Genomic DNA, 16,660 nt, shown 5'->3' with positions numbered 1-16,660 from the left:
GAAGCGTCTCCACGACACTACGCGATACAATCGGAAGGGTACATGGCCGAAGCGGCGGCTGAAGCTGTAGCAGACCCAGCATATCACTGCAAGGAGCCCACACAGCGCGAATCTGTCCGATATGGAAGTCTTGGCCAGCCATTCCGTGAAGTTTGACGCAGGGTGCGACATGCTTTGATGCAGACAGTACCGGGTATCGCAGATCTATTTGATTCACTCCCTGGCAGCCTGAACAACGCCAAGCTGAGACTGTTGGGTGGTCCAAAGTACGCTGTGAGAATGGTGCTGGTGAATAAGATAAGAAGCCTTCCTCTGTTTCACTAGGTTGATCCCCTGTTGGTAGCCACCTACAAATTCTTGGCAGAAGATCGCCGACAGCAGAAAATAAATTATAACGGCATCCAAAGTTGCGTCACGTAGATTTTTGTTTATTGTGCAATGCTTGCCGAGCAACGCAGGATAATATGATTTGAAGTTCCAAGGTCAACACTTGCCAATGTAGCGACAGGAACCTCGTTTGTTTCCTCTTGCTCATTGCACCTATCAAGTTCCTTAGGCTAGTGTTGCCGCCAAATAGGTAGCCTTCTTGCCGAGTCTTGGAAGCACTGACTCTAAAATATTTTCTCGTCCCTCAAAGTTCTACCTCTTGGAATGGATATGTTGGTCCCAGGAGCTATCATACTCCTAGGATCTATGATTTGTGTTCAAAACATCACCCAACGCATGCTTAGCTCTATGATGTCTTGTAATCGCTTCACAAAACCGGAGAACTCGCAAGATTGGCGGCTAGATACATAAATCATGTAATGAAGCCTTTATCTTTGCACCTTTCTACACGACAAAAACACGACATCGCTCTTCAAATACAGGATCCTACCTCTACCACAGATTATCTACGTTGGCCTTTTTACAGTACGATTGATTTTCAAACGAATTTTTATTCCGCATCTTATCAAAGAGTAAGAATATTAATCACGATCGTTGGGAATTTTAGTTTGCTTTTTAGCCAATATTCCTGCTTTCATCAACCATGGCGAGACCTCGCCGGGCCTGCCGACCACATCAAAAGTTGAAAATAAGATGCGGCCACGGACTGCCTTCTTGCCAGAACTGCGTTGAACGGGGTCGACCCGAACGATGTTCATACGAAGAAATAAACGACCAATCGACACAAACCGTAGAGCCATTCAACCATGGAACAAAGACCCAAGCCGAAAGTCGCAGCGGAGAAATACAGCCCACTAGGTAGCGTAGAGCCTCGGAGGACCTTCGTATTGATACAACGCCTTCTACACCAGAACGTGTTGAAGCAAAGCCGATACCAAAGGGGTGTTATCTGGAATCTCTTACACGAAGGGAACAAAAGCCGTTTTCCCACCAATACCCACACGATTTTGACTGATGCTGAAAGGGCGAAGGTCTTCTTTGAGATGTATCTCCCGGTAAATATGAGCGGCAGCCCGACATTTGAGACGCTTAGCGCTGATCATGGTGCAGACTAAACTCCCATCGCGTGTCACGCTTCCACCCTCAGCCTCTGACCCGGCTGTCGTGGACACAGGACCGCACACGATTCACCAGCTCTTGTTGGTGCTGAATTATCTCTTCGTTTCCGCCATGTTGCCTTAAGATAATGGGACCTTAGGGCGCATTTTCAGTCGCAGCGAAAGTGACTGGGAGGACAGCTTTTTACTGCAGTACGATAGAAAACTGTGGTGGCTGCTGTCTGCACGTTACGCTTTGACTCAGGCGGAAGATATACATAGCATGTCTTTGGAAGATTTAGAATTGCAAATCGCGTACCTCCTGTTCGCCCTGGGGCAACATGCGACGCCAACCCGGAGTTTTTTCCACACCTTCCAACGGCCATGTCCGCCATATCGACCTTTTGGGGTAAGAGCGAGCATCGCGCTGATTTGCTACACCTTCATGAGCATCCACGCTGCAGAGATTGGCGGATATAATCACAAGGAGATCTGGATACGTGAGCAAGAATTCTTCTCCACGATGAGCTCCCGGCTCCAGCACTCGCCACTCTTTTCAGCAGAGATTTCAGCGCACCAGTTGCAATCAATCATCCTGAGCCTTCAAAAAGCCTTCCAGCATGAAGAAATCCGAGTTGCTTGCACAAAACCTCAATCAATCTGCATTGGAAATGTCTCGGACCGAAAAGAGTACTACCGACGAGCGTTCCTGTCTTTGCACCTGATGCTATCATCGAGTATCTTGACGATAGCACTCTCAATTGGGCCAATTGGTGAGACTACGGTCCACGATAGAGCGATTCGCTATGCGGAGACTTTTGATAAGTCAAGTCCAATAGAGGATTTGAAAACAGCTTTCCAAAAGGTGCCGGAGATTTGGCAGTCAAAGCCTGACAGAATAGTAGTCACTGAAATGTTTCACGTCAAGGCATTCCAGCGAAAATACCAGGATGGCCATCTTAGTGAGTCACCAGCCGGCCCGGGCAAGAGAAAGACTGACGAGGATAAACAACAGACGGCTCGTCTCGTGTTTTGGTTTTTCATGTTTCTCTGAGCATTGCCAGGTAGTCCCGTATTGCTCATGTGTCGTCTACAAGGAAAGTTAATCATATCAAGTCGAAAAGCATCAAGCTCTTCGGTTTTGATCGAAAGACAATGGATATGGTCTGCATGCTTTTTGGGAATCAAATAAGTTCTTAACAATGGAGACTGAGTGTGTCGCGGTGATTAAAACTGGCTGTCAAGTCTTAAAAAAACCCCTGACTTTATGATACTCTATGCAAAATCAACCAGGGAAAATGCATCAAGTACGCAATTGTACATTAGATGTCGAAAATATGAGTCCTAAAAAGTGGCACGTTTTATCACCATCTGGATTTTGAGAGTACTGTATGTGAATAGGTACAAGTCATTGTCGTGCAATGTCCCCACTCTCCTAGGCCAGATCACTGAGTGGCCACCCATGCGGGGTGAGCGATCCGCGAAAGTAAGGATCAAAGACTGGAGATGTCTTGTCCAGAGTGGCCACATATCGATTGCGTCCTCCATGTGTCCCATGAGTGGTGTAATGCACCTTAAGGTTGTCGCTACGCGAGAAGCTGCGTTGGCATCCAGGAACCCAACAGACGTGGAGTCGTTCTTCCCTATGTTTTTTGCGATGACGATCAAGATTTCTTTGACATTTGAAATACTGTTTGCAATCGGGGTAGTCGCATGTGAAAGGCGATCGGGCAATATTGATTGCATCAGCACGGATGCTCAACGTGGAAGGATCCAGCGTGCCGTCCGAGGGAGCGGGACATTGATCGTAGCCATGACAGAACTTTCTGGCCTGAAAGCTCTGGTGGGCATGTTGCGAATCTGCGTCTCTAGAGTAGCAGGCGCTCGCTTCATCTGGCAAGCAGGTTGTGGAATTGTCATGCACATGCGCAGAGCAACCGGCAGATCTTCCTCGCAGAACCGCTTTCAGAAGCTCTGCACCTGAGGGTGAGGAGCACGGAAACCAAAGGACGACGCCCTGACACTGGGAGGCGATCCGACTTTGAATAATAGTGCAGGTCGAGAATTGGCAAGAATGGCTTTGAGTCCCGCCGGTCGTGCTCAGCATTGGATCTATGAGAATCTGAGTGTTGGTTGCATTTCCGTCCCGATCATTCTGCAAAAGGTCTGTGTCTGAAGTTTCAGCACAATCCGGACATATCGAAGCGCGTGAAGCGCGTGACTTGTTGCTACCGTAGAGTACGGCTATGTCATTCGAGAACAAAGCACTGTCTTCGGATGTGCCCATTTGCGAGGATTGAGCTGACTGATCGCAGCTAGTTGACTGTGGAACGTAATCTAGCATCATCTCTGAAGGATGGATTGGAAGATCGAAAGGCTGTTTTGATCGAGGCTCATCGATCCATTCCTGAGAATCCTCTTTCGAACGAGGCTCCGGGATGCAAGTTTAAATATGGGCAGATCTCTTTGAAATTTGCATATTCTGCGCCTCGGGAAAGGAGCTAATGTCGCCCCAAGCATTAATTGAGTCCTAGAATGGCATCATATTATCTCACAAGGACAAGAACAACAGAGAAAAAGAGAGGCACAAAGATGACTTTTCTCCAGCCAACTGGCTACCGCTACTTTTTGAGACGAATATTGCACATTCAGAGAATTGTTTCATGACGGTCAGCCAAGCAGAAGAATCGTCACTCCACTGTTGAGACAAAAAAAGATTTCTCCGGGTCTGCTCTCTTCCAAAGACGATTCCAAGACTTGATTCTGAATTGACTGAAAATGAAGCGTGGGTCAACGGTGAGCGTGTAGGACTCAACGTTTGAGAACCTTCGTCTTCGATCATTTCTCAACATGACTTGATCTACAATCTCATTCAATTTTCCCCGTTCATACTCATGATGGTTCTGACGAAAGGCCACCATCTCAGGTGAGATATCAACGAAGTCGAGACAGTGAGCTTGTTCAACACCAGTGATGATGGTGTTTACAAGCCTGATTCAACAAGTAACTTATAAAACGCCGTTCTGCAAGATGATAGTATCTTCTACTGATATTGTTACAATATGTCGAACGCAATGGAGGCCACTGAACCTATGCAAGACCAAAACATGGCGCAAGACTCTCAGCGGAATGGAGTCCTTCTCCAAAACGAGGAAAATACTTCCCAGCCAAAGCCAAGCCCCGAACCACCGCTGGTAAGTCCACCAGAATGCAAAGGATGAATGCTGGGACTGACAATCATTGGCTGTAGGAAGCAATCCCGAACGACGCATTGCTTACCGGGCCCTTTCAAACTGTGTTAGAGACTCTGGGAGGTCTCGAGCGTGATGATCCAAAGCTCGCCTTTCAGGCCTCTCGGCTGGTCGGAATCTACCGTCGCCTGTGGGAGTCGTGCGTGGCAAAGCACCGTGAGTGCGACAAAACGATCGACACCAATATCCGCTTGAAGCAGGATGGTGTGCAACTGAGTAATGAGAGGGACAGCCTCCAAGCTCGTCACGATCAGCAAGTAGCCCGGCTGCGCTTGTTTGACCAGGCTCTGAGATCGTCTCAGGAACAAATGACTGGCATGCTCATTCAATGGAGTCAGGTTCCCAGAGGGGACCTCGCGGACTTGGTTGTAGTTAATCGCAGCGAGTGAAGAGTTGGTTTCAATTGCTTAGTACATGGCTGGATTTTTTTTTTTTGGGAAATGTATCGGTTGAAAATGGCATGTATGTCCTATAGTACTTGAATGAGACACCTTGAGCTGCTCGTTATCCAAGAATGAAAAATGAAAGACCTTTGATGGCTTGTAGACCATAGGAGCTCTCATTGATACTCAAATCTTTCACCCATATGAGGTTTCACTCTCACATTGCTTTACTTTGACGAGTAGTTTCCTACCAAGTCATGTACAAAAAATGATGGGTCCAGGGCTGGCATCATGGGCAGTGTAGCTAAAGGGGAAAAAATCGAGTGACTAGCGTACGGCAGGGGCTCCATGCGTGGCCACAGAGACAATCGGAAGCGGGAGGTTCTCGGTGCAGTGGAACTTTGCGCGATGATATCGAGCATCTGTTCCCGTACTCGGCGTAGGTTGCGCATGACTGTCTCCATTCGGGGCAGAAAAAAAATGTGCTCGCCCATCATGTCTCCAGTGATGAGATCGAGACGGGTCAGTCGAAATTCCACCCAATGTATCTGCTCTGAGAGACAGAACGCTGACAGGTGGAGGAAAATCTCCTCAGGCTGGGTTGAACGTGCAAGAGGGTCGGGGCCAGTCCAGTTGAAGCCAGGCGTATGGTCGAGTCCAAGGTGAAAGCAGCATTCGACCAACAGAGGCGGTGGAACGTCATTTCTGACAAACTGGCGGAGGTGGTCGAAGTCATGGGACCCATGGTCCGTGGCAAAACAGGGAGGTGGTGTCGGTATACCAGAAGACTCTCGCCAGATTGCGTGAAGATCGAGGTCGAAGTCGGATTCTGTGATATTGTCAGCATATACCTATGAAAAGTTCTGGTAGAGCTCTTACCATCATGGATTAGAGAGGTGGTCATGTTGTATCGGTCTTGCGCCACAGATGCCAGGTATAGGAGATCAATTGCTGACTTGCGATATGGGATGTTTTGGACAGACAAAATTGGAGAAGGATGTCAAAATATATATAATTGGACCATGGCAACAAGGGCGATGGAAAAAATTAATTTTCAAAAGGCTAGCAACAAGTTACCACATCATTGGTCAGAACTGCTTTTCCTCGAGTTCAACAGCACATAAACACATCTCACCAACGGTGGCATTGACAAAACATTCCAAACTGTGAATCATCTAGCATTGAGTGCAGATCACAAACTCCTTGTCCGTGCAGTTCATGTCAAGTAGTCGGTCTTGCCAAAGGCATATCGGTCGGAAAAGCCGTTTCACCACTCGCCTTCAAGACCGCAGCGATGCCGGCGTGAAGTTCACGAAGCACCCGCTCACGACTCCACATCAGTAAGGCTTGCTCATTGCAGCGCCGCACGAGGAGATCGTTCTCGACCTCCAACCACTCGTTGGACTCTCGAAGCTCCTGCTGTTCTTCATCCAGGTGAATCTTGTCGGCCGATTTCACGACATAGCTGTCCCAGAGACAAAAGTAAAAATCGAGAATTCTGATGATGGGCATGGCAAGGTCCGTCTGGCTACTAAGGATCTGCATCAGCTGCGTTGAGAGTGGACCAGCCGGGGGGATGTGATCCTATGAGTGTATGTTTAGTGATGTTCACCCGCTGCTGGGAAGAACTAACCTTGAGAGCAACCAGTGCATGACCTGCCTCTGCATGACTTGCCTCTTGTTGGCAACCTTTGTTTTGACCGTCATCCATTGGTAGTTCGGACAGTCGGCGCTGTCTTTTGGCGGGTCGAGATGGAGAAAGAGAAAGCGGGTGATCCATTGGGTTTTGGCCTGGATGAAGAGTATTGAGCTGCTGCCGGCGTATTTATACGAAAAGCGAGGTCCAGGTCGAAGGGATGGGCTTGCGAGGCGGCCAGTAAGGCTGTGAGAAGTTTCAATAGCATTGAGTTGATTTGAAAACAATTAAAGTATCATTTGTTGATTCTCTATCTTAGGCATGGCCTGGTGAAATGAGCAAATGTCAATGTCTGGTTGCGTGCAATATAGAAACACTCCAGATGAACATTGTCATTTCTCTATATCAACATGTTGAGTTTGAATTTTTCTAGAGGTTTGCCGCACGCGCTCTTTCACCCGGTTTCAGCTCTACTACACACCTGCCTGAACTGCATCAAATCTGCACCGAGGTGACCGCGGCAGCTTTCGAGCGCCGGTGCCACCAATCTTGGTCAGGATCGATTGTCGAATAGAGTCGTTGTTTGAAGAGTGAAGGGCAGCGATCAGGCTTTGCCGTAACAGTCGCCCATCCAGCAGAAGTGCCTCAACCACGTTTGGGTGCGCGTTTTGCGCCGCGAGAGCTAAAGGCCCCTGACCCGACCAATTTTCCAGATTGAGATCTAGCTGATCATGATGTAGCAGAGCCCGGACCAGATCCAAGCTGCCATCCCGCGCGGCGATGCAGAGCGCTGTGTCATGACCCGTCATCGTTTTCCGATTGACCTGCAGACTACCGCCCTGCTGAACCAAGAGGCGCGCGGCTTCTACCTGGCCGCCTTCCACCGCTTGACAGATTGGCGGATGGCCCAGGCCACTAGCATTAATATCTACGCGGTCTGCACGCAGCAACACCTCCATCGCATCGACGCGTCCATGAGCGCACGCGAGAGCGAACGGCGACTGGCCCGCCGCGCAGCGACCGACGTCAATGCCCGGCACGGCCACAAGACGCTGTAGTGCACCTGTGTCCGGCCTAAGCACAGCATGGTGAAGGGAGGTCGAGGGTGTCTGGGTATCGCCGTGGCCCCCCACGAAATTGAGATTCACCCTTGGCTCCTCCAGAAGTCTCTCAGTGACAGCGTCGCATGACAGGTATGTAGACAACCAGAGCGGCGTGTTCCCTGCCAGATCCTTACAATTCACGTCGATCTGTGGATGGCTAAACAGCAAATCCATGACTTGTCGGCTCTGACTCCGAACCGCTAGATGCAGTAATGTGTCACCGTTGCGGTCGTGCGCTTCGAGATCGGTGCGCTTCTGTTTCAGCAGCAGGCGAATAGCATCCATGGACCCATAAGATACCGCTTGATGAAGGGGCAGCTCGTCGTGATAGGCGAGATCAAAGTCTATTGGAAACTGAGAGTCAGATCCCCTCGTGAGCGCCTGTCGCATGGAGGGCCGGTTACTGCGGCATGCCCAGTCCCAAGGCGAGAGACCGTGGTTATCTTTGGATTCAAGATCACCGCCCAGGAACAGCAACGTCTGCACCAGTGCAATCCTTCCCGCCCAGACCGCTCGATGGAGCGCTGTTTGACCTTCTTGGTGTCTCAAATTCAGATTCAAATTTCTATGGGCATGTGCCATTTGTATGACCGCTCCGCAGGTGTTGTACTTGATGGCGTACCACAGAGCGCTTTCCAAAGCTGTGCTTTGGAGGTTGATGTCTACCCCGGGCGATTCCAACAAAACGCGAAATACATCGGTGGCACCGTGCTTCAACGCTCTCATGATTGGGGTTTTGCCACAGAGGAACGCATTGACGTCGACGTCGCGTTTCAGCATAGCCTTTGCCAGAGGTAGATTGTTGGTCTTGGCTGCCAGATGCAACAGTTTGCTATTTTTGTATTGCACTTTATACTCGAGAAAGGCGGGTTGCAATCTATTGTACAAGTTCGTGCAGGATGTTCCCAGTGTGAAGATTGCCTTTCCATCAAGATGTGATGCGATCATCAGCAATATTTCATTCTGAAAACCTCGTAACTGCGGCTGTAATGGTAGATGAGTATTAAATATAGCAGGTTATTGGAGAATTCATGCACGAACCATGTTGTGAGAGATGCTGAGAAGAAATGCGCAAAGATTGATGAACAACAGCTGATGTAGTGGCTGCTTGGGGTAGAAAGGCTCTTTATATGATGGTTCTGAACATCTACATCGCTCAGCTCTGAAGCAAGGGTGACTGACGCCGCAAAGCATTGGCATGGACAATGAGGCATGAACACGATGGGATGTGATCGTGCAGGTTCTAAAACCTCGATTAGGGATCCTGGAGTCGTGATCAGTGTTCCTAGGATCAAGCTGCGTCCCGGGACCACTCTGATTGACTCTAGGAATACCTAAGCAGCTCCTAGACTACAGACCTTTCTCAATCGCACGCGGGACCTAATATGCCACAGTGACTATGGAGAGGCAAACACAGGTGCAACGTAAGCCTGGTTCCCTGGCTGAACCCTACTGCACATTCTCAACTCCATCATCCTCTCTGCCCAAGGCATCGTCGGGAAGCCAACGATCAACGACGGCCCTGCAGCAGCTTGCAAACGTGATTCATCAGGCATGCGCTGTGACGCCACCTATCGTCCACGGTCGGGTTGAAATAGCGTATAAATACCGGCAAGTCTAGTCACTCAGTATTCGCCATCTCGAAGCACATATGGTGATCTGCATAAGCGAATAGCTGTTTAGAGTCTGTGGATTCGCATTGTATCGCTTGGACAACGAGCAGCTGTTGCTAGAGAACAAGACGGGGAACAGCCTCAAGCATCCAGTGAAACCAATTGTGCCGTCAAACGCCATCAGACAGATGCCTCAGAATGACCAACCTTCCAGCGAACCCATTCGATCTGGCCGGACTGCAGTCTTCACTCTGCACAATTGAGGGCTGCTTTCTCTGCACGCGATGGCACCGAGATCGACTCGGGAATCCGGACTCTCTACCTACTAGCGCCCTCAGTGACCATGAGATACTCACTCCCAGCCCTTCATGGATTGCTCCCTATATCACGACTGCGATGCTGCGAGCAAACAATGTTCCATGGCGCGTGTCGCCGGCCCAGCCAGCGATCCTTCCATTCTTCACAAATATATGGGCAGGGGTGCAAGACTTGATGATTCAAAGCGTCACCTCCAGCGATGCAGTCGACAACATTCACTGTATGTTTTGTTTGGACGAGGAGGGTGATCAAGTGGATGAACGCGTGATCTTGCGGTGCGTCGAGTGTCGAAGCTTATCGCACCTGGCTTGTACGGAGGAGTGGCTGAGAACGCGCCGTAGAGGACGGGGTTCCTCGTGCTGCATCTGGTGAGTTAAGCCTTCGTTGTCAATTCATTTGTTGAAGAAATAAGAATCGTTCGTGCTGACACGTGTAGCCCAACCAAGACCGCCTTGGACGCTCTCTACCGCCCGCCGCGGGACTCCTCGCTGCGAACCGTAGAACGCTCCGGAGGAACCGTCGCGACGGAGCCACGGTTGGATCTCACATGGACGAGAGAATCAATCCCCCAAGGCGAGACGCGACGGCGTAGCAGAACATCTAGGGCGCCGGACGCAGCACATCGTCCTCGCCGGTCGGCTCGACTACAGAGAAGGTCTGTTGTGACAGAGAGCTCTCACGCCCCTCTCACGCGTCGTCGGTCGGCACGACTAGGCTGGATTTCGAAATGGTTGGAAGAACTAATATGATAGAGTCAAAATGTCGGTCATCCCTTTGCGCCATTGATGTTGAAGTTTGAGTAGTCTAAATTGTACCAAAGCTAGATCAGAACGTACATAACAATCGAATTTCCATTGTGGTGTCAGTCCCCCTACTCAATCACTTCAAAAGATGCGAGACTTTCAGCCTTTTGCACGACTCTAGATACGATGTGTCACTCGGATGAGCCGGGGCCGAGGGTTCTTCGTGTTTGACAATAACAGGCGCAAGCATGGTTAGATCGCATGAAGCCAGACTGCTGTCGTGGATGGTAGTGCCAGGGATCAATGTCTCCGATGGCAGGCTATAGATCGCCGACGGTTCATTCACGCAGATTATCGCATAGTATGCTGTATATTGGTCGACTTCTGCGAACACGCACCACTGCTTTGAACGAGAGACCAGCTGCTGGCGGCATCCACATGCTGCGGAGCTGATCGCAGCCGGTGTTTCGGAGCTCGGCTCAGTCTGCCCACACATGATTGGTGGGGTAGACCTGCCCGTTTCGGAATGAAGGAGCTCCGCGTCAGCGCCACAGTCCCCTGCATGAAGGACGACTTTGTATTCTGGCTCACCTTCACGGGACTGCACTACATTCGCTGGAGGATCTTCCCAGGTGACCAGCAGACCGGTGGCATGAGGGCTGATTTGAATGTTCTGTGGAAACTCCTGCAGCAGGCGTCTGATGTGGCGCATGTACCGGTTTTCTGTGATGCGTGACATTGGAAATGCTGTAGACACGGATGGAATCGAGAGGATCAGCAATTCCTCGACCACTTCTTGCCATGAGGTCGGTGCATTCTGTCCACCGTTGGCCATTGGGAACCCATTGTGGCATGGGGCCCCGGGGTCCACACTGTCCAATTGCCAACATTGATGGGGAATTCTCAGGGTCTGGTCTGCAGCCTGGTAAAAGACATCACGTCTTCCGGCCAAGTCTTCGACATAGAGAACTTGCATCCCGCGGGGGGCGTTCAAGAGTGCCAAGCAGGCCCTGAACGCCCGGTCGATTATCTTTGCAAAGGTCGTGTCGGGCAAGGCGCAGATCGCCGCGTCTTTGCATCGTTGCTGTTGCTCCTCCTCAATCGTTCGGATGGGTGTCGCGGAGCGGAGGAGTTGCCAGAAAGTCGTCGGAAGTGGCGTCGGCTTTTTACCGGTGCATGATCGGATCGCGTTCGCAGTCTAATTCTCGAATTAGCATATAACTCCGCTCAAGTAGGTTCGCACTGACCTGCAAACTGAGGTCCGCACTGTGAAAGAAAAGCTTCTTTCTAGAGACACACAACATATGCTCCCAAATGCGAGCCTGGTCGATGGCTCTACAAGTCTTTCTGCTTGGTCCACATCGCCGAGGTGCGGATACTTCCGGAGGAGGTTGACATAGCTTGGGAGTAGGTCTGTTTCACGCAACGATAACGCATAGTCCTAGATCTGTCGAACGAGGTCCGCCAGGTCAACCTGGCTGATCAGTCCCCGTCGGTCTCGGCTGAACTTCCCACACGCAAAGTTGTAGCCGTACAGGAAAGTCTTGCCGCCCGCAGGGTACATGGCAAGTCGGACCCCATGCAGGAACAGCTGGCCAGAATGTTTTGGATCAAGCAGCAAATCTCCCTGGGGGGTCTGGACCATCGACGTGGCGGAGATGAGTCCATGAATGTTCAGAGTGACCCGTAACCATCGCAGGAACGTCTTGGGTGACACTGGTCGGCTGTGATTGCCCCGGCCAGCGCCAATGACACAGTGACATCGCGTTCTATGCGGGAGCACAAGTTCGCCATATCATCCGCGGCTGTTGACCAGTCGCTGTGAGATGTCTTACGTGCCGCCGTGATCACGCAGCGAAGAGACAGCTGCGGCCCATGCAGCCCGAATTTCCAATTGCAGTGACCTGCGGCGATGCTCATTTGGCACTGTTGTCGTTTCATGACCAACGCAGCCAGTTTGAGGCCATCTCCGTGCGAACCACTCAACCGGGTGTCTCTGTCTCGGGTTGTGTGTCCCATGATGAGAGACTCGATCGGCAGCTGGGCGCATGCATTGGCGAGGGTGACTCGACCGATGTTTTTCTCGTTTTTGATAAACCCTCGAGCGAGGAGGTCCGCGCGATCGTTGGGGGCCGATGAAGCTATGATGGCGAAGTGGCCGTTGTCGTCATGAAAGGACAGCTTCAAGTCGCGGTGGTCGAGCTGGAATGTTTCCAGAATGGCATCTCTCCTACTCGGTGTCAGCAAAGTTCTCAGCGGGTGGCTCAATACGCACCAATTTTGGTATAGCTCGCGAAAGGCATCGGTCGTATCCCAGTCCTTCACGTATGCAGGCGAGATTCCGAAAATCACGGTCTGCTGAGTTGGTTGACCTACGATACCAACGCAGGGAGTGTCCAAAACTTGTCGCAGCTCACCGTGCAGTTGTTTGTCTGCTTCATCGTTGACAGAGCTCTTCGAGTCCATGTCAAAGGAGTCTGATGTCAAATGAAATGACTGAACTGGAGTTCTTTCTAGTGGGTAGCCGACAATTTAGATGACCTTGCGACGATTCTTCTTGTGGCATCTCTGGTGAAGAAAGTGGTGAGTTGAGAAGTGAAGCCATAGTGTTTAGTATTGCGAAGCATGAATGGTGACACACTCCTCGCGGTTTAACATATTACCAGGGTAACCACTGCTGTTGAAACTCGTTCACTTGATTGATGTGTACTTAATTGATAGAACCTGATTGATAGAACCTGATTGATGGAACTCGATCGATGAAACTCGATTTTGGATACACAATGCCCGCAACCCTGTATCTACTTGCTCAGCATGTAACCTTGTAAATCCGTCACATCAACACATCCATGGAGTTCGCGCAAATCGACAGGACCGGTCATCCTTTGTCGCATAAGACACATGCAGAAGTGGAAACGTGCATTTAGGATTGCTATGTGTGCCCCGAGGCCGCATAGCTACAAGATCCATCATCCAAGTGGCGTTATGAACAGTGCAAACGACTAGACGTAATGAGCCAACATGATCACGATCGTGCGATGGGTCTGTGAGTTGACGTCGTGCGGATGTCTCTCATCTCCAACAGCTCGGCAAGTACACAAACTTTCATCCGTGAGGTCCCTCCAAGCCAGAAACGGAGCTTTGCCTCGACGAGCCATGACCCTTGGGTCTCATCATGGATCATCGACAGAAACAAATTACCAAAGGACCTAGAACCGTCGTCCCCTTCCACTTCAAGCCTCGTTGGATCAACAGACGCCGCCATCCAGATATATCCTATGGCGAGATTGAAGCAGGCTGCGTTCACATTGCATGCGGACACAAGGGTATTGAACATGGGGCCAAAGGAAATTGCGGGAAGGCCAATACAGACGTATGCCTTGGCGGCGCTTCGTCCCGCCCGCACCGCTTCGTCCATCAAGTCTGTGCCCTCGATTGATCTGATATCGATCACGACCGAAGCCGACACCCAATATTCGGTGGACCAGCTGTATACAGCCGGTGGAGGAGCAGTACCCACGGGATTCCAGAGTTGGCGCGCCAATTTTCTGATGCTTGAGACATTTTTCGTTCCTGCGATCCCGAGAATAATGAGCTTCCTGTCCTTCTCATTGGGCACGCAGGAGATCCCCAAATTATAATCCAAGGGTTGCAGACTGGTCACTGTGGCAGGTGGAAGGACTGTAGTCTCGCCGAAATCAACAGAAACGAAGCGACAATCCTTGTCTGGGTTGTTGATCATAGTGTGACTGGGTAAGGTCACACATTGCAGCATGGTATTGATACTCTGTCCGCAAAGCTTCAGTTGCTCCCACATCCAGACCAGCTCTTGAGTCTTTGCGCAAATGAAGGGCGACTTGGGAATGAAAGGCGTCTGGCTCGACGCGGAACTGAATTTTCAAGATTTCAGGTCAGCACTGCCATGACTTTGCAAAAGGGAGGGAGAAAGTGCCTTACCCGAGGATCTGTCTCTGGCTGGAACGCGACTGAGACTCACGTGTTGGCATCATGGAAGCGGCGAAAGGAAAATTGGCGTGAAGCATGAAAGAAGATAATCGAATGCTACGCCAATGCCTACTCTTTTGAATGGACCCCCAAGAGACTCATGCCAGCATGTGATCATCAATGTCTCAACATGCAGGGACGTTGTTGAGCGTTGAGATGACTAACATGTTTATATCTGCCTATGAGTGGGGTCGACTAGTGACTCTTGGCCCTTGATTGTCGACTGCGAATGAACTCTCACCACCGCAAAATGTATAAAAAAAGGATCACTTACCATGTCTGTTCATATAGGAGTGAGTCTACGTACTACAGTACTATTCGAGAATAAATGAGGAGCCGGTCGGTGGCGATTGCTCTGGCATGCAACTGTCAACCGTGACCGATGCCACTGAGTGTCACCGCTATGTCTGATGCAACCTATGCAGTATGTTGTGCAGATGCTCATTCGGTACATTATTAGAGAACACTACTGGAGACAGATCCATCAGCATCTAAAGCAAGCCTACGATTACAGTAAATTGCTCGAGGGGTTTATTGTTTTGCTGCCTCAATTTTGCAGCAATTCTGCGAGGATTATTCTACGTTCCTCCATGTCGTAGGTGCTCCAAATCACGAGTGAATGATTCAACTTGTGTACGCGAGCGAAAATGGTGTTAAGGAAGCGTAGAGTCTATATTGTTATTTTTGTTTCTTTATCATCATCAATAATGGTATCCGTCATATCCGATCGTTCGTAAATAGCTCTCATTCATGCATAGTGCGTCAGTTTCTTTTAACATCAGAAGATTTATCTCAAGGGCTTGCACCGGCTCCTCTACTGAGATCCATATTCGCCTCGCATCACCAACCGGCGCTTTCGCGTATAGCAAGCTCCACATGAACCAGTTGCTCTTTTCATACTTTTTGATGGGCTTTTATACATCCAATCTGGATGAAAACTGAGACAGATTCAATTCCAGCGCGGGCAGACATTTTGACGAGGCTGTAGGGAAAGTGACCGAGAGTCGTGTCGACGAAGTGCTTCCAGGGCTCACACTTGCCCCAGTCAACCCTGCACTTGCCCCTCGTAACGCGTCTCTTCGGCCAGCAGAAGATCTCACAGTTTCATCCGGTCTGACAGACACCCATGGAAGGATCTTGTCGGGCAGGCTTGTCTTGCTAGACCTGCGCCAGTCTTGGGGCTCATATGGAGAGAGAGTGGGCTGCGAGCTTGTCAACGACACGAGACGATTGAACACAGATAACTCCAAATTCAGCTTGATGCTGTACACGACAGTCTTGAAGCTCACTTGAATGTAGTGTAGCTTGAACTCCGTAAGAAGCAGCAACATGTTCAACAACACAACGATGATTTTGATCCAAAGCAGATGAATGATGGCATTCCGCCCGTTGCGACCTCGGGTCTGAATCATGGGCTTGAGAGCTTGGGCGGCTTTGTAGATGTAGATGCCGCAGATGATGATTTCCTGCGCGCAGAAGCCGCTGACCTGGATGCGATCGTATATCGCGGCGGGTCGAGCGAAGCGTGCGTCACCTTGGTTTAAGCCAAAGAACAGAACGGTCATCGGAACGTGAAGAATGAAGAAGTTCCCCACGATCATCCACAGCACCCATCGCACTTTTTTAAAGTCGCGTACAACAAGATCCAGACGGGAAAAGAGTATGACCGCCTGACCAGTGACCATGGCGTACCACCCGATAATGAACGGGATAGACTTGGAAAGATTAGACGTTTGAGAAACGAAACGAGCCATGGCAGGCAGTGCATGCACAAGAATGCCCCAAGACGCGACCTGCATGCTCCAGAAATAGAGACCGCTATAGCGCTTGAATGTATCGAACGTGACAATTGCGGATTCGAGGGTGTTGTATGCGCCGATCGCGAACATGGAGACGACCTGGATGATCGAGACATTTTTCATCAGAATTGCCCCGACGTCTGGTGGTAATGTGGTGATGATTGTGTCCATGATAATTAAAGACTTGTCCCAAACGCAAAGTAATTGAAGAATCCGGAGGTGGGCATGGTGAATACACGATTTTTAAAGACTACTGCGTAAACATGTGATCTTCTTGCCATTCGATCATGACGTGGTAGCTGGGGGCTCCTTGGAATGACTCGAG

The 16,660-nt window shown here is 50.2% G+C and overlaps 2 protein-coding genes across 2 annotated transcripts; both read right to left on the bottom strand.

Moving 5' to 3' along the window:
* Positions 1 to 13,556: 13,556 nt before the first annotated feature.
* Positions 13,557 to 14,273, bottom strand: N7520_001697 (uncharacterized protein; the record flags this gene model as incomplete). Its single annotated transcript, XM_057135632.1, has 1 exon — positions 13,557 to 14,273. The coding sequence occupies one exon, from the start codon at positions 14,271 to 14,273 to the stop codon at positions 13,557 to 13,559; it is 717 nt and encodes a 238-aa protein (XP_057001568.1).
* Positions 14,274 to 15,450: 1,177 nt separating this feature from the next.
* On the bottom strand, positions 15,451 to 16,506 carry N7520_001696 (uncharacterized protein; the record flags this gene model as incomplete). The annotated part of the gene is made up of 1 exon (XM_057135631.1): positions 15,451 to 16,506. One exon carries the CDS (start codon positions 16,504 to 16,506, stop codon positions 15,451 to 15,453), a length of 1,056 nt encoding a protein of 351 aa, XP_057001567.1.
* Positions 16,507 to 16,660: the final 154 nt, after the last annotated feature.

Source organism: Penicillium odoratum (assembly GCF_028828045.1).
Source record: "Penicillium odoratum strain IBT 22623 chromosome Unknown utg000001l_segment0_segment0, whole genome shotgun sequence".
Lineage (NCBI taxonomy): Eukaryota > Fungi > Ascomycota > Eurotiomycetes > Eurotiales > Aspergillaceae > Penicillium > Penicillium odoratum.
This window is presented reverse-complemented; position numbering and strand designations above follow the sequence as displayed.